The 21,658-nt window shown below is 51.9% G+C and overlaps 9 protein-coding genes across 9 annotated transcripts; 5 read left to right on the top strand and 4 right to left on the bottom strand.

Annotated features, from left to right (window-relative positions):
- Positions 1-318: 318 nt before the first annotated feature.
- Positions 319-1,392, top strand: SAICODRAFT_53111 (inositolphosphorylceramide-B C-26 hydroxylase; the record flags this gene model as incomplete). The annotated part of the gene is made up of 1 exon (XM_019169197.1): positions 319-1,392. The coding sequence occupies one exon, from the start codon at positions 319-321 to the stop codon at positions 1,390-1,392; it is 1,074 nt and encodes a 357-aa protein (XP_019026508.1).
- A 29-nt stretch (positions 1,393-1,421) lies between these two features.
- SAICODRAFT_88609 (Prefoldin, subunit 4) lies at positions 1,422-2,162 on the bottom strand. The gene is made up of 2 exons (XM_019171577.1): positions 2,133-2,162; positions 1,422-2,071 (listed from the first exon to the last, which is right to left on the bottom strand). The coding sequence occupies exons 1-2, from the start codon at positions 2,145-2,147 to the stop codon at positions 1,691-1,693; spliced, it is 396 nt and encodes a 131-aa protein (XP_019026509.1). The 5' UTR covers positions 2,148-2,162; the 3' UTR covers positions 1,422-1,690.
- An 88-nt stretch (positions 2,163-2,250) lies between these two features.
- On the top strand, positions 2,251-2,904 carry SAICODRAFT_76343 (putative prefoldin subunit 2). Its single transcript, XM_019171015.1, has 3 exons — positions 2,251-2,356; positions 2,463-2,677; positions 2,740-2,904. Exons 1-3 carry the CDS (start codon positions 2,296-2,298, stop codon positions 2,836-2,838), a joined length of 375 nt encoding a protein of 124 aa, XP_019026510.1. The 5' UTR covers positions 2,251-2,295; the 3' UTR covers positions 2,839-2,904.
- Positions 2,905-6,181: 3,277 nt separating this feature from the next.
- On the top strand, positions 6,182-9,463 carry SAICODRAFT_64030 (trypsin-like serine protease; the record flags this gene model as incomplete). The annotated part of the gene is made up of 3 exons (XM_019170035.1): positions 6,182-6,400; positions 6,443-9,259; positions 9,458-9,463. Exons 1-3 carry the CDS (start codon positions 6,239-6,241, stop codon positions 9,461-9,463), a joined length of 2,985 nt encoding a protein of 994 aa, XP_019026511.1. The 5' UTR covers positions 6,182-6,238.
- Positions 9,464-9,571: 108 nt separating this feature from the next.
- On the top strand, positions 9,572-11,260 carry SAICODRAFT_17152 (gulonolactone oxidase Lgo1). Its single transcript, XM_019165759.1, has one exon. It carries the CDS (start codon positions 9,634-9,636, stop codon positions 11,128-11,130), a length of 1,497 nt encoding a protein of 498 aa, XP_019026512.1. The 5' UTR covers positions 9,572-9,633; the 3' UTR covers positions 11,131-11,260.
- Positions 11,261-11,486: 226 nt separating this feature from the next.
- Positions 11,487-13,712, bottom strand: SAICODRAFT_52747 (protein sda1; the record flags this gene model as incomplete). Its single annotated transcript, XM_019169167.1, has 2 exons — positions 11,487-11,927; positions 12,018-13,712. The coding sequence occupies 2 exons, from the start codon at positions 13,710-13,712 to the stop codon at positions 11,487-11,489; spliced, it is 2,136 nt and encodes a 711-aa protein (XP_019026513.1).
- Positions 13,713-13,917: 205 nt separating this feature from the next.
- SAICODRAFT_43173 (tubulin nucleotide-binding domain-like protein) lies at positions 13,918-14,899 on the top strand (the record flags this gene model as incomplete). The annotated part of the gene is made up of 2 exons (XM_019168726.1): positions 13,918-14,116; positions 14,163-14,899. Coding segments are annotated over 2 exons (936 nt in total), but the record flags the coding sequence as incomplete, so codon positions are not given.
- A 578-nt stretch (positions 14,900-15,477) lies between these two features.
- On the bottom strand, positions 15,478-18,837 carry SAICODRAFT_17155 (DUF1740-domain-containing protein). Its single transcript, XM_019165760.1, has 4 exons — positions 18,675-18,837; positions 16,268-18,620; positions 15,763-15,859; positions 15,478-15,701 (listed from the first exon to the last, which is right to left on the bottom strand). Exons 1-4 carry the CDS (start codon positions 18,805-18,807, stop codon positions 15,633-15,635), a joined length of 2,652 nt encoding a protein of 883 aa, XP_019026515.1. The 5' UTR covers positions 18,808-18,837; the 3' UTR covers positions 15,478-15,632.
- A 201-nt stretch (positions 18,838-19,038) lies between these two features.
- On the bottom strand, positions 19,039-20,769 carry SAICODRAFT_53179 (dicarboxylic amino acid permease; the record flags this gene model as incomplete). Its single annotated transcript, XM_019169202.1, has 2 exons — positions 19,039-20,521; positions 20,579-20,769. The coding sequence occupies 2 exons, from the start codon at positions 20,767-20,769 to the stop codon at positions 19,039-19,041; spliced, it is 1,674 nt and encodes a 557-aa protein (XP_019026516.1).
- Between the last annotated feature and the right edge of the window lie 889 nt (positions 20,770-21,658).

Genomic DNA, 21,658 nt, shown 5'->3' on the forward strand with positions numbered 1-21,658 from the left:
TAGCTAACTGGACGATATGATATCCCTTTTTTCTTCTTACAAAAGACTTCTGATCTGTAATTCGACTCATCGACTGGAATCTCCTGACTTCGGAACGGATTCGTAGGGGCCCGAATTTGGCAGCTGTGGCAACGCGCATCAAAACAAAAAGCCTGCAGTGAAGTAAAGAAGGAGCTCGACGCCCCCGATACAGCCGTCCAGCTTTGTCCATTCCAGTGGGTTTAACAAGCGACTCGTCCATTCTTTCGTTCATTTCTTTATCCGTATCGGAGTTATTACGTCTGTTTATTCGAACTCACCGTCGACAAAATGGCCTCAATGCGCAAGATTCACCCCGCTTGGCTCGACAACCACAAGTCTGACAAGTCATGCTGGGTCACCGTCGGCCGTACTGTCTACGACGTTACCAACTTCCTGGAAGACCACCCCGGAGGCGCTGAGCTTATCCTCGAATATGGGGGTCAAGACGTGCAGAAAATCATGGAGGACGAGATGAGTCACGAGCATTCTGATGCTGCGTGGAGTATGATGAACGAGTACATCGTTGGAAAATTGTGTGACGATGAGTCGGTCGCACATGACGAGGAGCTTATTCCCGAGGCGAAGAAAGAGCTAGGGTTGGGAAATGAGGAGGAGATGGAGGTTCCGACGGATTATGAGGCGGATTATGCTAAGCATAAGTTCATTGACCTGAAGAAACCTATGTTGGCACAAGTCTGGAAGGGGGGGTGGTCGAATGAGTTTTATCTCGATCAGGTACACAGGCCCAGGCATTATGCCGGTGGTGCGAGTGCGCCGCTGTTCTCGTGGGCGTGGATGGAGCCGTTGAGTTTGACGCCGTGGTGGGTTGTGCCGATTGTGTGGATTCCGGCTGTGTGTACGGTTTGGTGGTTGGGGTTGCAAGGTCTTGGAGACGTGAGGATCGCGGCTGCGATGTTCGTGTTGGGGACTGCGGTGTGGACGTTGATCGAATACGGTCTTCACCGTTTCCTCTTTCACTTGGATGAGATGATGCCAGAGGGACGTGTGTTTATCACCCTCCACTTCTTGCTTCACGGTATCCACCACTTCCTCCCCCTCGACCGCATGCGCCTCGTCATGCCCCCCACCCTCCTCGCCCTCCTCGCTACCCCAATCTACCACCTCGTCCACCTCATCTTCCCCTACTACTTCGCCCTTTGCGGTTTCGCCGGCGGCCTCTTCGGTTACATCTGTTATGATGTCACGCATTACATGCTCCACCACTCCAAGTTGCCGCAGTATTGGAGGGAGCTGAAGGCGTATCATCTTGCGCATCATTTCCAGGATTATCAGATGGGCTTTGGGGTTACGAGTAAGTTTTGGGATCGGGTGTTTGGGACTGAGTTGGGTATTAAGGGGAAGACTGCGTAATGTGGAAGGATTGACAGACAATTGGGGGTCGTTGTAGTGATTATTTTATTGTTTGAGGGATTGTATGGTACCTCCACTCGCTTAATAACTGGCTCGTATAGCTAAAGATGCTAATACATATGTCTATCGTTCAAGTCTCTCATGACCATTTTGTGCTTCCCTCCCTGCATTCAATCGCAGACCTGCTCTCCTTTTGGATATTGCTTTTGCACGATTGCGTGCGTCTTCGCCTTGCCGACCTTGTACGACGAGCAATCGTCGCCTTTGTTCACTCTTTGCCCAAGCTGGACGTATGCGCTCACTTCTCCAAGTTGATCGCCCGTCCAAACTTGCTGTACAACTGCACCTTTAGCCTATCCATCTCCGCCTTGATCTCCACAACCTCCTCCTCCAACTTCTCCACCTGGTCATCCACAATCTCCTTCTCTTTCTCCAATCTTTCCTGCGCCTCCTCCAACTTCAACTCCACAAACGCGTCTCCGACCTTGTACGGTACCAGCTCATCCTCATCCGCCAACTCAAGCTCAGTTAAGACGTCATCCAGTGCTTCTTTTGTCTGTGATAGTGCTTCGAGCTGGTCTTCCCGGTCCGCGAGGCGTGCGTTGTATCTTGAGAAGGAATTGATGAGTTGTTGGTCGGCCCAGGTAACGTGTTCGGCTGACTCGTCTTCTTTGGAGAGCTGTACCACAAGAGTCAGTCCATCCGTTATAACAATAACGACCGTGTGTCAAAGGCAGTACCATTTTGGTGGCCATTTTGGCGATCAGGAGAGCAATGAAGGTGTACGTGCTCTGCTTGGTGCGATGCCGGGGGACGCAAGGTCCAAGGGGATTCGGGGAGGTGCGGTAACGTCGACACGTACGAACGAGACGATTTCGGCAATTTGATAATACCCTCGACAGAATGTCTTCCTCCTCATCCGCAGCACCTCAGAAGAAGGCCTTGACCAAGGCGCAACAAGACAGTACGTTTCTTCCTCCCTGATCCGCTACCTACCCGTGCCTCGTCGCGACGGTGTGCAGAACGCGGAGTACTCCTCGAAGATGGATATTAATTGATGGATGTGATAGACCTTCAACAACAATATTCAACACAGAAACAAGCGCTTCAAGCCCTCGCCCAGAAAATCTCCGAGTTAGAAACCGAAACAGACGAACATACCCTCGTCCTCGAAACCCTGCAACCTCTCCCCGCCGATCGTAAATGTTTTCGGATGGTTGGTGGTGTACTAGCCGAGAGGACTGTTGGTGAGGTTATGCCGGCATTGGAGTCAAATCTGGATGGGGTATGTATAAACGAGGGGGAGATGGGTGGTGAGAGGATTGGAGGCTAACCAGGGCGGTACAGATCAAGCAGGTTATGGACCAGTTGTTGGAGCAGTATAAGAAGAAGGAAGCGGAATTTGTAAAGTTCCAGAGGGATAATAAGATCCAGGTCGTCGGATAACCATTTCATCATGGATCGGCGACGGCAGGTGGGATGGGAGCGAAGATAGAGGAGGTGGAAAACGATATACCCGGCATTGGCTATTAACCTTCGGTGTTTACGAACAAGGCATCATAACACAGCACATTACACCAACCTTTTCTCTCCCTACCTACCTCCTCAACCCTCACCGCTCGTCTCTCCCGCCCCTCGCATCCGCCTCCCTCCAACCATACACGCACGCACACATTCTGCAAGAAACCCTGTGATGACCAACAGAGATTAGATACTTCAGAGGCTCACCACCCACCCATCACCTCTCGTTTTCCCACCCCATCTTGCTTAGTGTTTCTACGCGAAACCTCGGTTGGGGAGGGATGTGGGGTGCTGTTAGGATGGAGTGGTGTGTCCGGTGATGGAGTAAAAAGGCAAGTCTGATGGGTTTCTTATGGGTGTTGTGTGGTGTGCGTTGGGGATTGCGGTGGGATGAGAAGGTGGGAGAGGTTTGATGGACTGATTGCGTGTGAGTTCACAGAGTTTTGCCATTTCCACAAAACATCAAAAAAGGAAGAGGAAGTAGGGATTCTTCATGTGATAAAAGATATAGAGGAAATGTAAAAGAGCAGAACCCACTGTAACTCCAAAACGCCATTTGCTTTCCGTATACTCCCATCATCGTATCACATCTATCGCTCTGATGAATTAACAACTCATCTCAAACCAAAACCACCATTCACTTGACTTCAGCGAAAGAAGGGAATGGTGAACCCAAACAACTTCTTACGAGGCGGTGCCTGGACAGAAGTCAACGCTCCCTTATACTCCTCATCATCATCCTCCTCCGGTGCAGCCCGCTTCCTGGACCCAAGAGCAACCGTGCTCGTCTCCGGCAGAACCGTCTTCGAGATTGGCTCCGATGGGATCGGTGCCGTGACTGGGGCTGTGGTTACGGAAGCAACGGAAGGAGACGTCGCACTCGAATCAGCCGACGAGGCAAAGGCCGCCCCTTCCAACACGTGAACAGCTGGGGTGATGTGAACCGCCACAGGCTCATTCCAAGTCCAGAAAGACCGGTCATCGTACCCATCGTCGATGGGCACATCCCTCACAGTCCAATGATCCTCCGAACCAGTGTTCTGGGTATACACCCTCTTCTTTGCGGGCAAGATAGTAGCGCTATCCTGGAACGGCTGAACACCATGACGATTACTGAAGGCCGCAAGTGTTTTTTGGTTACGTAACTCAACACCAGTTACCTTCCAGTGAGGCTTCTGCTTCCGGCCACGTAACGGCAAATATATTGTCGACCGACCACCAGATTGATTGACGCCTTGCAGACAACCCAGGAAATCGGCATCCTGGCTAAGGACAATAACATGAGGGTTGCTTACCCCATCCGCGAACACCTTTATCCGCTCGCGGATTGCGTAATCCGCAAGCTGCGACGTTCCAGTGTCGGTAGCTGCGTCCAAAATGACGGTATTGATGCCATCTCCACGGAGCAGAGTCCGAAGTAATTCGTCATCCTTAGGACTTCCCCTCACGCCCTTCTTTCTCGACAACGGGGTCGGGCGATAGCCGGTCGAATAAATGAGCTCCATCGCTCCAATGACAACGTTCTCCGCACGGACCAGATTGCTGGTAATGGCTCTGAACATCACTTCGAGCAATGCCAGTACCGCTGTGTTAAGCTTGCCGACGTTCTCGGCATCGACAAAAATACCGACGGTCACGACATTCACCGAGGGCGGGACTGAACTTGCCTTACGGACAAGCCTGACACTGCTGGGTAGACTGCCAAGGAGCTGAGACCGACCGGCACGTAATGCGTCCAGATAGAGGGCTTGAAGAGCAGGAAGATTTGATGGCAAGACATTCCGCATATGCCTTAGATCGGCAAGGTTCATAACGACATCTAACGCATTGTAAGTAAACGTCACTCAAACAAAGTTTGAGCGAGGTAGGGAGGGGCTATCGGGCTCAAGCGAATCACGGCGAAGGTGGCACCTGGCGAAACATGCGTTGATCCACCCGACGATCTACTCGGCGTCCTCTATTTGGTTATTTACGGCCCTAGGGGAGCGCATGGTCGGAACCATGCCTCTGACCCAGGGCCGGAGGAGCACCGTATCATCGAAAGTCACTCATGCTCCCGCAGTCTCCGAAGAAACCCGGCACCCTAAGCCCCCGTCCTACTAACTCGACGACGCAGCTTTACTTACCTTGTGATTGTCCAGATGCGTCTGACATCGAGATGGGTGAAAAATTGTGGGGTGGGTGGTTTGGTGACGACCAGATGAGGTGGGCGAGAGGGTTTTTTTATAGATCTTGCCACTATCAACACGTTGTGCGAAACGTCCTAACGCAGGATAGAAACAGCTACTGCAGCTGGGCCTCCTCGCTGCGGGAAGTTGGGCATTCGAAAGAAGGTCAATGGTGAGACTTGCGGGCGCCCGAGGAGAATGCTCGGCAACTGCAAGATTTCGTTGCCGGTATGAGCATTGATGTGAAGACCGAGGCTTAGACGTGACTCCAGCAGCAGGGATAGGACGTGGTGGCCGGTAAAGACAGCAGTAGGAAGCACGAAGAAGATGTTTCAAGCCGTCTTCCACACAGCAGATTCCCTCTGACAACCCTCATACACCTGCTCATTCGTCTCTCTGCAAATTTTTCATGTGTCTCAGACTCATTTATCAAACTTTCGTCTGCGTGTTGTTCCGCGGCACGCAGTATCGAGGCTGGCCTAACCAGACCCCTGTCGCCCAGTTACCAAAGGCACATCCTTGTCAACGGTCAAGGATCGCCACATTTCAGGGCAAGGGTCAAGAAGAGAGACGGTTGGTAACTTATGATCTCATTCTTTTCTTGTTACCGGTGACATTCCTCGGAAGAAGCACCAGGAGCGCACCGTGGGCTTTGTCCGGGGAGGACTGCAGACGCCCTTCACATAGGACTTTCACCCATCCCGAGCAAAAGAATGGATTGTTAGGTAGCATTGAGTGTAGAGAACGAAGCTGGGAACATTTCAGCTTGTTTCAAAGGGAGCGGATGCCGATGCATAAAACGGTCGTCGTATACGGTGGAGTGCGTTATCGATATGCCGAGCCGCATACATCCCGTCCGAACCGCAGTACTTTCGGGCTTGGAGGATCTCAAGGACCCTTATCTTCGAGCACCTTCAGATTCCTAATTATAGATCTGGTCGATACAGTTGATCCCATCAGTTGTGTTTTGGCGTAGTGTTCAACATTCCCAGGGTCCCGCGGCCGTGCCGGTAAGAAGCCTGCAGGTGATCTCGTGCCTGGCCGCGGATTCTGCACGTCGGCGTCGTAAGCTCGAGTAATTCACCATCCTCGAGAAAGAGCAGCATTCATCCCCTACAACAAACCCGTCCGTCATTACCAAATCAGAACCAATTGCAATGGCCAACGACGGTGTCTCCGCTGCTGCTTCAACAATCCCGACAAAGCGTCGCAGGACGAACTCCATGGACAAGAACGTGGGGCAACATAGACCCAGGGATGATGATCAAGATACACCCATGCCCGAAGCGGCACCTTATGAGAATGGATCGAGTAAGGCGGTTATTGCGACTGATAGTGCGGAGTCGAGTAAGCAATGGCAGGAAACCATCGAGAAAGTGGTCAAATCCGTCGTTTCGATCCGGTTCTCGCAAGTCTCCGCGTTCGATACCGAGGGACCTGAGACGTCTGAAGCTACTGGGTTCATCGTGGATGCAGAGAGAGGCTACATCCTTACCAATCGACACGTTGCATGCGCCGGTCCTTTCGTCGGACATGCTATCTGCGAGAACCACGAAGAGGTGGAGGTCTTCCCCGTCTACCGCGACCCGATCCACGATTTCGGTATTCTCAAATTCGACCCAAAGGCAATCAAGTACATGCCCGTCATCGCACTCCCCATCCGTCCAGAACTCGTGCGCGTCGGGTTGGAGATCAGAGTCGTAGGTAACGACGCCGGAGAGAAGCTTTCCATCCTTGCTGGTTTCATCTCCCGAACGGATCGTAATGCGCCGGAGTATGGTGACCTCACATACTGTGATTTCAACACAAACTACATCCAAGCTGCTGCGTCCGCGACGGGTGGATCTTCGGGTTCGCCGGTTATCGCGCTCGACGGATCCGTTGTTGCGTTACAAGCTGGTGGACGGACTGCCGCCGCTACTGATTTCTTCCTGCCGCTTGATCGTCCATTGAGGGCGTTGCAGTGCATTCAGCAGGAAAAGCCGATTACGCGTGGTACCATCCAAACCCAATTCCTCCACAAACCCTTCGATGAGTGTCGTCGTCTCGGACTCTCCGCTGAGACTGAAGCCGATGTCCGTGGGAAGTTCCCAGAGGAGATCGGAATGTTGGTAGCGGAAGTCGTCCTCGAAAGCGGACCCGCGTGGGATAGTCTCCAGGAGGGTGATATCCTCATCTCCCTCAACGGCCAGCTATGCACGAAATTCATCCCCCTCGAAAGCACACTTGACGAATCTGTCGGCAAGGACGTCGAGATCGTCGTTCAGCGTGGTGGACAGAACTTGACTTTCCAACTCACTGTCGGTGACAAACACGCCATCACACCCGACCGCTACGTCGAGTTCTCCGGTGCGAAATTCAATAATTTGTCGTACCAACTCGCGCGATCATACGCGATTCCTGTACAGGGTGTCTACGTCTGTGAACCCGCGGGTGCATTCCGTCTCGATGGCCCAGACCACGGTTGGATCGTCGAATCAGTCGACCACAAACCCGTTCCAGACCTCGATACCTTCATTACCGTCGTTCGCGAGATCCCGGATCGCGCTCGCGTGGTCGTTCAATACAGGAGTATCCACGATATGCACTCCATCTCCACCTCTGTCGTCCAAATCGACCGTCATTGGTCCGCCTCCTTCCGGTTGGCGGTAAGGAATGACAAAACGGGATTATGGGACTTCACGGACCTCGGAAAGCCTAAACCGCCGGTTGAGTTGAACCCGAGGACGGCGAGGTTCGTGCAGATGGATAAGAGTCTTGGCGCAGCGGGGAGTTTGGTCAAGAGTTTCGTGAAGGTGCATTATTATATGCCCTGTCGCCTTGACGGGTTCCCGCGGTCGAGGAAGAGTGGAACGGCGTTGGTTGTCGATAAGGAGAGGGGGTTGTGTGTCGTTTCTCGCTCGAACGTGCCGTTTGATATGGGTGATCTCAGTCTCACCTTTGCGGACTCCATCATCGTACCCGGAAAAATTGTCTTTTTGCACCCGACGCAGAATTTCGGGTTTATTCAGTACGATCCGAAGTTGATCGGTGAGACGCCCGTCGAGCAGGCACAGTTCTCGGAGAAGGAGATTGAGCAGGGACATACCGTCTCTTTCGTCGGGTTTAACCACAATAATAGGATTGTTGCGACGAAGACTTCGGTTGCTGATGTCACTGCCGTCACGATTCCGCAGAACTCGACGCCGAGGTTCAGGGCCGTTAACTTGGATTCTATCTCTGTTGATTCGAATTTGGCGGCACAGTGTGGTTCTGGAGTCCTCGCTGATGAGGAAGGAAAGGTTCAGGCACTTTGGCTCACATACCTTGGTGAACGCACCCAGAGCGGACATGATACGGAGTATAGGATGGGATTGCCGATTGGGGCTATCTACCCCGTTTTGGAGCGATTGAAGCAGGGGAAGAAAGTCAATTTGAGGATATTGGGGGTGGAGTTGTTTAGTGTGCTCATGAGTACCGCACGTAATATGGGATTGTGCGATGAATGGGTCAGGAAAGTCGAGGAGGCGAATCCTGTTCGTCATCAGTTGTTCATGGTGAGGAGAGTCGAGGCGGGCTATGAGCGCGTTTTGGAGGACGGTGATTTGATTTTGGCGATTAATGGACAGACGATCACTAGGACTCGCGAGTTGGATGTGCAGTATGATAATGAGGTGTTGGATATTACTGTGTTGAGGAAGAGTGAGGTCGTGGAATTGAAGGTCCCAACGTTGAGTGCTGATACGCTCGAGACTGATCGTGTCGTGTTCTGTTTTGGTGCGCTGTTGCAGCCCCCGCACCACGCCGTTCGTCAACAGAGCAAGAAGTTGCATTCCGGGATCTACATTTCGGGTCGTTCTAGGGGATCTCCGGCGTATGAGGGAAGTGGAGGCGGGTTGGTCCCTACGATGTGGATTACGCATGTTGATGAGACTCCGACACCCGATTTGACGACGTTCTTGGATGTTGTTAGGCCGATTCCGGATAATACGTATGTGCGGATCAAGACGATGTCATTCGATAACGTCCCCTTCGTGATCTCATTGAGGAAGAGGGAGCATTACTTCCCGACGGTCGAGTTGGTAAAGGATGGGAGTGCGGAGTGTGGATGGAAGGCTATCAAGATTGGAAAGGATGGTGAGGAGGAGGAGGGTATTGTGGTTCATGTTGATGGACTTGTCGAGGATCCGATTGAGATGGTGGAAGATGCGTGTGGACCTGAGCCGCAGGAGCCGGAGGAGTAGGGATGCATATATGGTTTTGGGAAGAGGATATGATAGAGGCATATCTCAGGGAATGTTTATGGTAGGACGAAAAGGCTTATGGAGCATATGGCAATAGCATAGAAGGCAATTGAACATTTTTTTTCCTGTTGAGCATTGAGCATGGACCCTGAGATCTGATAATGTGGGTCGTAGCGATCTCCGACTCGGAGTCCCGATCGCGTGTTGCAGATCGCGCATTCGCGGGGCTCAGCCACACAGAACACAGAAATACAAAACCCTGACCATCGCGTCCTCTTCGTTCGGCAGAATCTGCAATCCAGTCGCTGCCGTTGATATCCCTCCTAAGGATGGACAAAGCAATTGAGTACAAGCGCAACCACAGGTTCCAGAACTGGGCAGGAACTTTCGTCTGTACCGCCGAACGCTTCTACCAACCGCATACACTCGACGAATTGAAATCAATCCTCGCCGATGCCCGCGCACATAAGAAACAGCTCCGTGTAGTTGGGTGCGGACACTCGCCTTCTGATATCGCAATGACGACGGATTGGATGGTTAACCTGGATTACTTGAACAATGTTATCGAGGTCAACCATGAGAAGCATGAGGTTACCGTTGAGGCTGGAATGCGGTTGTTCAGACTACACGAGATTCTGGATAAGGAGGGATGGGCAATGCCGAATATTGGGTCGATTTCTGATCAGAGTGTTGCGGGTGCGATCGCGACTGCGACGCATGGGAGTAGTTTGAAGCACAAATTGATCAGTGATCAAGTTCGGGAACTGACAATCTTGTTGGCGGATGGAACAGAGCGGACATGTTCGGAGGAGAGTGATCCAGAGTTGTTCAAAGCTGCTTGTGTTTCCCTTGGAGCGCTGGGAATTATCATCCGGGTTAAGATGCACGTCGTCCCGGCCTTTGACTTGGAGATGACGAGTACGGTGATGGATTTTGATAAAGTCATCGATTTATGGAATTCCGATAAGTTGTGGAACTCCGCAGAGTACGTCCGAGTATGGTGGTTCCCCTACTCCAGCAGATGTATCGTCGCCCGTCAAGACCGCATACAATCGAACTCAAAACCACGAACAGCGACATCCGTATGGTCATGGCTAGCAGATTCCTTCTGGGGGTACCACGCTCAACAAATCTTCCACTACATCGGCCGGATCTTCCCATCCTGGCTCCCCTCCTTCGAGCGCTTCGTCTTCTCCCGCCGATATGGCTGGGCATTGGGTTTGGAGAGCCACCGTGTGGATAACAGTTACGATGGAATGAACATGGACTGTCTCTACGCCCAATACGTCGACGAGTGGTCCCTCCCCGTCCCCACTGGTGCCGAAGCCACCATCCGTCTCCGCAACTGGCTCATCAACCATGACACCTCCCCCACGACCGGTATCCCCGACCACGATCCCCGCGGAATCTTCATCCACTCCCCCATCGAGATTCGCGTAACGAAGGGCGACGAGGATGATGCGTATTTGAGTACGGCGTATGGGCACGATACAGTTTATATCGGTGTTATCATGTATCGACCATACCACCTCCCAACCTCCTACCACCGCTACTTCTCAGCATACGAAGGCCTCATCCACTCCCTCGGTGGCCGTCCACACTGGGCCAAACAGCACGGAATGGGCCGAAAAGAATTGGAGGACAAATATCCGGAATTAGGGACGTGGTTGAGTGTGAGGGAACGAGTTGATCCGGAGGGCGTATTTTTGGGGGAGTATGTGAGGAGGCATTTGGTCGAGGAGAAGGATGTGAGGGGGGTTAGCGTTGCGAATGGGGAGGCGGGGAGGATGTATAAGGTGGTTAATCGGGTTGGGGATGAGGAGTGATGGGTGTCTCGCGATTGGGGCGTTACGGGAGGAATGTTGGATGGGATAGAGTCGCTTTTCTTTCGTGGCATAGGCGTATTGGGATTGGCGCTTTCGGTTGGTTCAGGTTTATGTTATGTTCTAATACGATACATTCTTTTAATGCTCTCGCAATTAGAAGCTATAGATGCCAGAATGTGTGAGACCAACCTGTACAAAACCAAGTGACATTTCCTGCCAGAATGATAAATCCAACATCACAGTTCGCAGTCTCCAGATTGTAGGCTTAATATCTATCAGGTGTACCGCAAGTAGAAGTAAAAGCAATCAAATGTGAAACGGGTATATAAGATTCTTCCTAAACCAATTGCAACGCACTAATGTCCCTTCTTCTTCTGCTTGTCAACATGCGCCCTCAACACCCTCTGCTTTTCCGTCAAACTCCTCTTCGACTTACCCTGCACACTCCGCTTATGCACAATCATCATGAAGTTCTTCTTACGAGCCTTCTCCCTATTCGTAGTAGATCGTCCAGCTTCATCACGGAACTGCTTACGAGATCCGAACTTCTCGCGGCCTTCGCGGCCTTCGGCGACGGAGGCCATGCGTTCGGCGTAGTCTGCTTTGGTCTTTTTGCGGGGACCTTCGATGGCGGCGGCGTCGACGTATTCGCCGGTTTTGGGGGGTTGTTTGCCGCGTAGGCCGAGTATTCTGTTTGCGGCGGCTTGGACGCGGAGTTCCTCGAGCTTGGCAAAGTCGGCGGGGGTGAGGATCTTGGTGGTGGCGAGCTCGGAGAACCTCTTCTCCGCAGCTGCCAACTCCTCTCTTACTCTCGCCGCAGCCTCGACATCCTCCATATCCTCATCCGACTCCTCTTCCTCCTCTTCAGCCTTTCTCTTCCTGGATACAGGCTTCTCCTTCTCAGTCTTCTCCTTCTTCTTGCCATCCTCATCCTCGGAGTCTGAAATCTCGATGTCCTCACCATCACTCTGCACAGCAATCCAATCACCCTCGCCCTCACTGTTCTCATCACTCTCAACCTCCCACTGTCCCCAATCATCCTCCTCACCCTCCTCCTCATCACCACTCCCCTTATTCGCCTCCTGCTCCTTTTTCCACTCCGCCAACAACTCCAATCCCTCAATCCCACGTTGCGCACCGAGCTCTTGACCAAACTTGAGCTCAGAGTGGGTCTTCATGCCCATCGAAGCATTCTTTCCACGATCCTTCTTCTTCAACATCTCGGGTGCGATATCACGGTAAAGACCGATCAATCCACGCGCGGCCATCATGACACCCTTATCTCTCGATCCCTTGTATTCCGTAAGGTCGTGGAGGAGGGTGGGATTCATTGCCAATGGTGCACGAGCACACATCTCGCGGATACCGTTGATACCGGCTTGTACGACTTCGGGGGCGACACCACCCGTGACGAACTCGTCCGCGATACGGCGGATGACGGGCTCGAGGACATCCGGAGGTACGAACTCGTGGGAGGCCTGAGCTGCGGTGGCGAGGAAGTGGGTTACGTCGCGCTGGCTTGGTGAGAGGAATTTGAGAATGTAGGAGTAGAATCCGAGGACGGACAACTTGTGTACACCAATCAAACGCGAAACAAGCTGGAGTACTGCCAACTTCTGCTCCATGATAAGTCGTGTCTTAGAGTTCGTGAGGTGCTTGCTGAAAAGCTGTTCAGCGAAACCTTGAGGGTCGTGAAGAAGATGAAGAGCGGAGAAGTTGAGAGTAGACACCTGGTGACGCTTCTCCCTCTGCTTGTGGACCTTCTTGATCGCCTGCCTGAACTGCTTGTCACGCTTCTTCGAACCCTTGTTGATAACGTTCTGGTGCAAAACCCTCTTGATACTAATGTCTTCCTCCTCCTCAGAGTCCGAAGCCTCAGCCTTCTCGTCATCTGCGCCAAGAAAGAAATGGATTCCTCCGGACATGACCTTGTGGTTGGTATGCAACGCTGCCTCCTTCATGATCTCGACAGTACGTGCATCATCCCAAATTCCGCGCTTCCACATCTCTCGGGTGAGCTTGACTGCCCAAGCACCAGCAGTGCTGGATCCATCCTCGGCACCTTGCTCGACCATACCGAACAAAACAGACTGGACAGTCTTGTTGAGGCGGTGGTTCTTTGCCTTCTGGTTCGCCACACGGATATCGGAGACGATGGTGTTGTAGATCTGTACGCGGAGGTTCTTGGAGGGAGTGTTGGCGAGGAGAGGGAAGAGAGTCTGAAGAAGAGAGATGGAAGTGATGACGTCCTTATTTCTCAACAAAACGAGGGACTGGACCAACTTCTCTCTCAGATCAGGGTGGAGGACGGCGTGGTGGTTGGTGAGGAGCATCGTAAGGTCATTGGGAAACGATGCAGTCTCTGTAGGATAGCAGTTGCTGACGTGTGCCATAAATCCGACCAACTCCGCAAACTCCGTACCCTCATCCTCCGGCTTAACGAGGAAGATATCCCTCGTAGACTCATAATGCCTCCATTGCATCAGGAACTCATCCTGGTAAGACTCCGGATCACGCTTGACGAGGTACTGGAGATGAGGAAGGTTCGTCGGGAGGACAGCGGCTCTTCTTTGCTTTACCATTGTCGCTGTTGATTCGAACTCTGGATTTTCCGGCCGTTCGCCTCTGTTTTTTATCGCTCCTAAATTTCGTCCTTATCGGTGTGGCACGGGTGGCAGCTGGGTGCAGGACAGGCCGCACCTTAATTGCACGTACGGGAGGACCCTGGCGACGTTACAGGGGCACGACGAAACTGCGCTCAGACCACCCACAGCTCCCTTTCGAAGAATGCACGAGATCATCACCCTTCAGTTCGGTCAGGCTGCGAACTTTGTCGGTACTCATTTTTGGAACGCACAGGAGACCTACTTCACCTATGATGGTCAGGATGAATCTTTGGTTGATCATGACGTGCACTGGAGAGGCGGAGAAGGAGCTCATGGAGAGGAAACATTTACACCGCGTGTGCTTATATATGACTTGAGAGGTTTGCTCGTTGATTGTGTTGAATTCAGTGGCTAACTTGCAAACAGGTGGTTTCGGCTCTATGAAGAAGATCAATGAAATGTATGAAGCATATGAAGAAAAAGACCCATTATCGCTATGGGGCGGTCAACAGTCATCATATATTCACGAGCAAGTACCGAAAAATCAATATCAACAACATCTTGACTCGGGCGCTCCTGCAGATTTGGAAAAGCAGCTTCTGTCGACGGAGACAGTCAAAGTATGGTCCGACTTCAACCGGATATACTATCATCCACGCTCACTGAAACAACTAAACGGCTACGATGCTGATGGAGGAATCGATCCCTTCGACAGCTACCTCAAGGGCAAAGAACTCTATGAGAAACTGGAGCACGACCACGGAGTTTTCGACTCAGATTTCAGACCTCTCCTCGAAGAAGCTGATCAACTCCAGGGTGTGAATGTTCTCACAGGTACACGTGACGGCTGGGGCGGATTCTCCGCATCATACCTCGAGATTCTGAGAGACGAGATGCCAAAAATGACAATTCACACCTACGGACTCGAGGGACCTGAATCAAGTGAGGCGGATAAGCACGACATCAAGAAGCTCCAACCAGAATACTCCTTTACGCAAGCTTTCAATTCCATCCATGAGACATCAACGCTCTATACACCACTCACGCTGCCCCTCAGCACTCCTCGCCATCTGAATGGGTTCAACCTCCAATCACAATGGCATACGTCAGCATTGCTTGCTCTCGCAATTGAGAACATCACCCTACCTACACGTTTACGCAGAGAGACGGCGGTGCTGAGGATGACCGGGCTCGCTGCGCGTGCCAATTGGCGGGGACAACAGAAGATCAACCAACTCGAGCTTTATGCGCCATTACAGCAGGCAGCGGAGGTGGACAGGAGGAACATTCTGAGATGGGGATGGGCTAGTGCAGATATACCAGGGGAAAGCACTTTCGGAACTATGGCGGTTTTCAGAGGGGTTGATGGCGAAACAGCGGCTGATGAACTGATGCAATCACTCGAGACGCGAACAGCACCTTTGACCAACAAACTCATCCAGAAGACTCAATCACCTCTCCCAGATTCCTTCCCGTACCTTTTTGATAAGGTGGACGGTGTTGCGACATACACTAGTTTGAAAACAAGCACTCTCGCACGACACAGACTGAAGAGCATGGTGGGCGTGGTCAAGATGTGTATGCCCCGCGGTGATGATAGGGATGAGATGGTGAATGGGTTAGAGGATATCAGGGAGGCTTACGAGCTTGAAGATGAAGATGATTATCAATGAACGGGGCTAGGATTCGATCACTAGCTAATATACCCGGGAACTGCTGGACCTTCTTCATCTGACGAAGGGTCCTCCGGCAGCTGTTCCTTCATTCCCATATTATGTCCTTCCTCTTGTTCGGGAAGCTCCACTCTTATCCTTAACCCGCGTTCCAGCATAATGTTATAGACCTTACTGATCTGGTCCTGCGTTCTCAATCCCGGCAGTTCACATCCCAACATTATCACATCCTTAGACCATGGGCACGCATCAACACCACGCACCCAGACTCCGCGAGCTTTATCTGCGTCTCCTTGTATGCGTTCAAAGTGAAACCACAATGCCCAAAGCTTTGCATCGGTTGCACCCCTGACCGTAGACGTAGCCCGCTCGAAAAGATTCCGTACAGCATGCGGATTATATTGTCCCTTCTCCATGTGCATCTCCGCCCAGATCGCAAATAGCCAACCACTAACATTCTCATCATCAGTCAGTACAGTCTCGTTTAGCACCTTCCGCACGCGGTTTTGAATCCGCGTTCGGGACTCGTTCCATGTGAGGAGAGAGAGGAACATGGTGTTGCAAGGGAAGAGCTTGATGGCTTCTTCCAGAACGTCACGAAGCAGTGAAGTTCGAAACGTCGGAGCATGGAGTGTATGACGGTACAGCAGTCGTGCTTGCGCTAGATAAAGGGTCTCCGAGTGTACCGTTGTTGTTAGACACATGGAGGACAACAGCTCGTGTGCCGTACGGTAGATGCTAAGTGCCGAATCCAAACCATTGCTCACGTACTCCAGCAGTGCTCGAGATATCAATGTTTCAACTGCACGCCTTTCATCACCCAGAGATAAACTGCTGAGGGTAGATTGATCCAGGTACTTTTTCGCTTTCAGGATCGCTGTCATCGAGGGTCGGCCAGCAGGTAAATTGATTGGGACTGGATCCGTTCTTTCCTCGGGCATCGCCATGAGAACGTTCATTGCGTTCTCCTCAGTGCCCTGTTCCCACTCGAATTCGGCCCACATCCTCCATAGGCCCATGGTTTTCTGCTTTCCATCTTCAGGAAGGGCTGTAGCCATGCCCAGTGCAGCACCGTACACTTTCCTCGCTTCATCAACATTACCCTGCATTGCCTCAACTCTCGCATACGCATTCCACAGTGTCAGATTGGCTCGATCTGTTTTCAGCATCTGTTTGGCAACCTTGCGAACACCTTGCGGGTTCACAGCTGCTTCCAAAGCCAACCTGACGATGCATGCTTTCCCACCTGGGATCATGGCAAGACCACATCGGAGACTCTTCACTTCGTCACTCGTCAGATTAGCGACATCTAATGGCTGAAACCACGCTTTAGATGGGAATAGCAGGTCCAGGTTCATGCTCAAGCCGCCCAAGCTCCCTACACCGAACCCTGTCAATCCAGAGATACCACCCATTCTCTCCGGTTCCATGGGTTCTCCATGAACATAAGCAACAGCAGCAGACGTCGATTCTTGTTCGGGAAAGAATGAGTTTGGTTCGAGACGCGAATGTAGTCTTGAAGAGGCGAACGTCTCGAGCCCATTGAAGGCAAGCCATGCGAAAAGCAGTTTCTCGCGTGCACTCTCTGTAGTTAGGACGCAGAGCAAGTCTCTAATATCGTCGAACAGCACCACGCGATAAGGATCTTCCATTGCATCGGCATCAGTAGTGCGTGCTGGTAAAGCGCACCGAGCAGCTCGCTCCGTTTCATGTCGCAACCAGTCATCCGCGACATTGTGCATTTCCGGAGCGTAAGGCTGCCTAGCATCTGGCAGAGACTGAGACTCTTCGGTACTGCCATTGAAGTTCCTCCACCCTTTAGCACCCTGCTCTGCAGACCGAGGCACTTCACTATCCCAGAACTCCTCGAAATCACCAAGCATGTCGTCTTCATCATCCAAGTTCATGTCAGCCTGTATGTTGTCCCAGCGTGTCGGCCTGAAATAGTTCAGCTCCATCATGGCTTGAAATGCACCAACAGTCTGCTCTGCATAGCCAGCCTGGCGCATCACCGAACAAGCCCACTCGAATATCTCAACAAGGTCCATCTCGACGTCATCTTTTCCATCCCGTACCATCTCACGAAAGACACTCAAGCACTCCGTGAATGCCCTCAGAACGTCCCTATACCTATTACCACCATTCCCGACACAGAACTGAAGATATTCCTTCCAAAGCTGTACCGCACCTTGGTTTTGATCCAATATCTTTTTCCAATGCGCAAACACCTTCCGTGCATCCCAAATGTTGTTTGCAATGCGCATATATTCCCGTAGTATCACTATTGATGTCGGACAAGCTTGAAGTCCGCGCTGTAGAACACTGAGTTTGACTTCCGCAGCGGCAACCTTGCTGGTACGGGTCGACGACACCGCTTTGCTGAGAATGACATCTTGATGAGCAGCAAGAGCGAGCCAGAATTTCTCGTCTTCCGGATGTTCGTTGACCGCCGTGGTGAGGTCTCGAGTCTTCTGCTGAACTTCGTCTCGTTTGAAGGTGAACTCATCATCGTCGTCTTCTTCCATGCCCTGCGAAGAGTTTTCCGTGGCATATTCCAAATCTTCATCTGCAGGTTTGTTTCGACGTTTTGCCTCCCCCTCGATGGACCTGAAGTTCGGTTCTTCGTCTTCCTCCAAACTCGCCTCGCCGTTGATTCTTTGGCGCTTCATCCCACCATGGAGCGGAATGAACCCATCATCACTGTCGTCGTCAGAGCTGTCATCAGGAGTCATCTTTCTCATTCTGAATGTCCGTCCACCGTCCTCTCTAGCATATAGATATCTTCGGTTTCTCAGTGATGAACCTTGATATGGTGGTCCAACCTCGATCCACCCAGGCCTGACAACTGCGGTGCCAAGAATCTTCATGTGTCGAGGTAGCCCGATAATAGACCCAAATCCGGCGCGGCGATATAGGGGAACGTCGTATGTATGCAGGCGGCCGTACGTGAGATTCGTCTTGCTTCCCGCAATGTCGATGATGTATAGCTTCTCGTCCTCTTGACGGTCGTGGCTGTTATTGGTGCGCGAAGAATTCCGATGTCTGTGGGAGCGTGAAGGTGAATGCCGCCGCGATGAACGGTATGAATGCCGATCCCTTGACCGCTCCCGCCTCCTCTCTCGATGCCGCGCAGGACTCCTTGATCTTCGTCGACCCTGACTTTCATCAAACCTGGACTCGGGTCGAGCATTTATCCCTGTAAGCGACCTCTCTGGGAAACATGTAAGCATGTTTTGGCTACCAACCTGCACCGGCGCATACATACCTCTGCTTGAGGGCTGCTCGCGAACCTCTGCCTTCTCGGTCGCCTTCCCTACGGCCTTGAAGCTTTTGAACTTCGGCACCAGCGAGGGAACATTGTATTTAGGGGCATTCAGTCCATCCCCACAGCTCGTCATAGCAGAGAGTTGCTGCTCGTTGGGTGTACGTGACGGTGTATGAGCACAGCCACACGCATGCGGCACCTAATGCACGGGCAAGGTCGGAGCTCGAAATTCCCACGTTCAGAAACGAAAACGCGCGCAAAGTCACTTGAACGTTTGAATAAGATCTTCCTCCAGAATTGTCATTTAAGATACCTGATCATAGACCGTCGACACATAACTAAAGTCCCGGAAGGTACCGTTCCTTTAAAACAACCAAGACAAAAACCTGTAAAATCCCTTCTTCTCCCCAGCAGCCTCCTGCTCATCCAAATAGTCCTGTTCATCCTGATCAACCTCAGCCTTTCCAGACACCAAATCCGCCTCCTCGGCCCTAACTCTCTTGCTCTTCATCGCGATCTTGTATCCGAACAAGAAGATCAAAAAGACCGGGATACCGATGTACGAGGTAATGAAGGAGGTCTTGTTGAAACCTCCGGCAATGGTGTCGAACCCCTTGAAGATGCAGATGAGACAGCAGAAGATGAGGGCTGCCCAAGTTGAGTAAGGAGCGAAAGGAGCGGCGTAAGGAAGATCACGGTGACGGTCGAGACCTTGAGCCTTGACGGCTTTCATGAAGAAAAGGTGGGTAACGAGAATAGAGATCCAGGTCAAGATACCGAAAATGGTGACCAAGTTGACAAAGTACTTGAACACCGTCGCGGAAGAGTTGGAAACGTTCAAGAACGCAAGCAAACAGAACAAAGAACTCACTCCAAGAGCGTAGATGGGGACACCGCGCTTATCGGTCCTAGCCAAAAATGCCGGTGCCTTGCCATCCTTCGCGAGCGCAAAGATGGTACGCGAGGCAATGTACAGATCAGAGTTGGCAGCAGAGATGACGAAGATCAAGATACACGCGTTCAAGAATCCAGGCAGAACCGGGATACCGGCCAACCTGATCGCGACAACGAACGGCGAAGCAGCAGCAGAAGTCGAGGCCTTGTTAGCGGTAATGAGATCCTTGGAGTTGTAGGGCACGATCAATCCGAGCAGCAAGACGGAAAGAACGTAGAAGACGAGGATACGGAAGAAGGTCAGACGAATAGCCTTCGGGACGGTACGGCGGGGGTTCTTGGCCTCACCGACGGTAACACCGACGAGTTCGGTACCGAGGTATGCAAAAGTGGCGGTAATGAAGCAAGACCAGACAGCCAAGAAGCGACCCTTGGCTCCTTCCGCGATATACTCGTTGAACGCACCCTGTCTCCAGTAGTAGCCGCTCTTGTCATGGCTAGGTCCAGCTCCACAAGCCAAAATCAAGCAGAGCAAGATCAAAGCAATAATAACCACAACCTTAATCGAACTCAGCCAGAACTCAAATTCTCCAAAGAACTTGATTCCAAAATAATTGATACAGATAATCAAGACCATGAAGATCGCGATCCATACACCCGGATTGACTTTATCTCGCGGACACCAGAACTGCAACACGAGTGCGGCTGCTGTGAGTTGGTTAGGCGTGACGATGATGTACTTGAACCAGTAGTTGTAACCGAGAGCAAAACCGAGAGCGGGGTCGACGAAGCGAGAAGCGTAACCAGCGAAACCGTGTGGGAGGGGGAGGTAAGAAGCCATCTCACCAAGAGCGCACATGACAGCGTAGACGATAAGACCGACGATAGAGTAAGTGATCAGCACTCCAGCGGGACCAGCCCTGGTCAGAGCACTTCCAGTACCGATGATAAGACTGTGCAGCATTTGTTAGCATCCAGGCCATTGATTGACAACTTAATGCAGCACATACCCAGTACCAACAGCACCACCAATTGCAATCATGGTGATGTGCCTAGCCTTCAACCCACGGTGCAGATTCTCACTCGGTCCCAAATTCTTCACATCTCCCTCCTCAACATCCCTCGACGAAGGCCTCACAAGCGCAGACGGCGTCTTCTTCAGATCATTGTGGTTGTTCAACTCAATCGCAGTCGAAGCCATGCTTGCGACAAGTATGTTGGACTCCGGATCACACTGCGGGGCGGGCCTGGGAAGACTTTTAACCCTTTTTTCTGCCAGCTCTTATTCATGCGCCCCTATCTACCTTTCGCATAAGCTCATTGCAACATGCGCCCAGACTGGGGACCGGCCGTAAATGCCCGATCTTCAATTGGTGAATTCGCGTATCAGCCGAAGTTCGACTTCGGTAGCTTAAACCCTAATTAAGGAACCCGGCAGGCGCAATAAGCATTCTATCTCCGGTGCTTCCGAAGAACCTTCCAGGAGATACACCTCCGAGGAGATACGAGTCTCCATGGTATGTACGGTAGACGTCACGCAGAGCCGAGATCATGAGGGGACCAGCTTGTTGAGGTGTGCGCTGGGCCGGATTGGGGTCAGAAGCTTAGCGATCGCGAGCGCGAGGTGGCCTGATCCGCGCCTGATGAGATAGCTGACTTCGATATTGATTGCCGCAGCCATGACGACGGCTGCACCTTTCTCCGCGGAAGATACGACCTGATGACCTGATGTCGTACCCGACGACGTTTCGCATGTTACACCGCGAGCGCCCCCCCTTGTGTGCCGTGCCGCCCATCTCGCGCGCCAATCGCGTGCACAGCCGAGTTTCGAAAACGAACAGATCCAGATGATCTTGACCGAAGTAGATCCGGGCCCGTGCGGGGTCGCACTGCTGAGGTAATCTTTATGATATCGTGCTTCTGATTAACTATGGTACCTTGGTATCTGAATCTTTGTAGTTCCTTTAGCTATCCTAGAACAAGCACTCTCATCCATGGTATAACAAATACCCCCCATGAACACCAGCGCCTTCCTGTAAGTATGCGTAACCATCATAAACCTCTCATAATAATATCGTACATATTCCGTC

This window comes from Saitoella complicata (assembly GCF_001661265.1).
Source record: "Saitoella complicata NRRL Y-17804 unplaced genomic scaffold SAICOscaffold_3, whole genome shotgun sequence".
Lineage (NCBI taxonomy): Eukaryota > Fungi > Ascomycota > Saitoellomycetes > Saitoellales > Saitoellaceae > Saitoella > Saitoella complicata.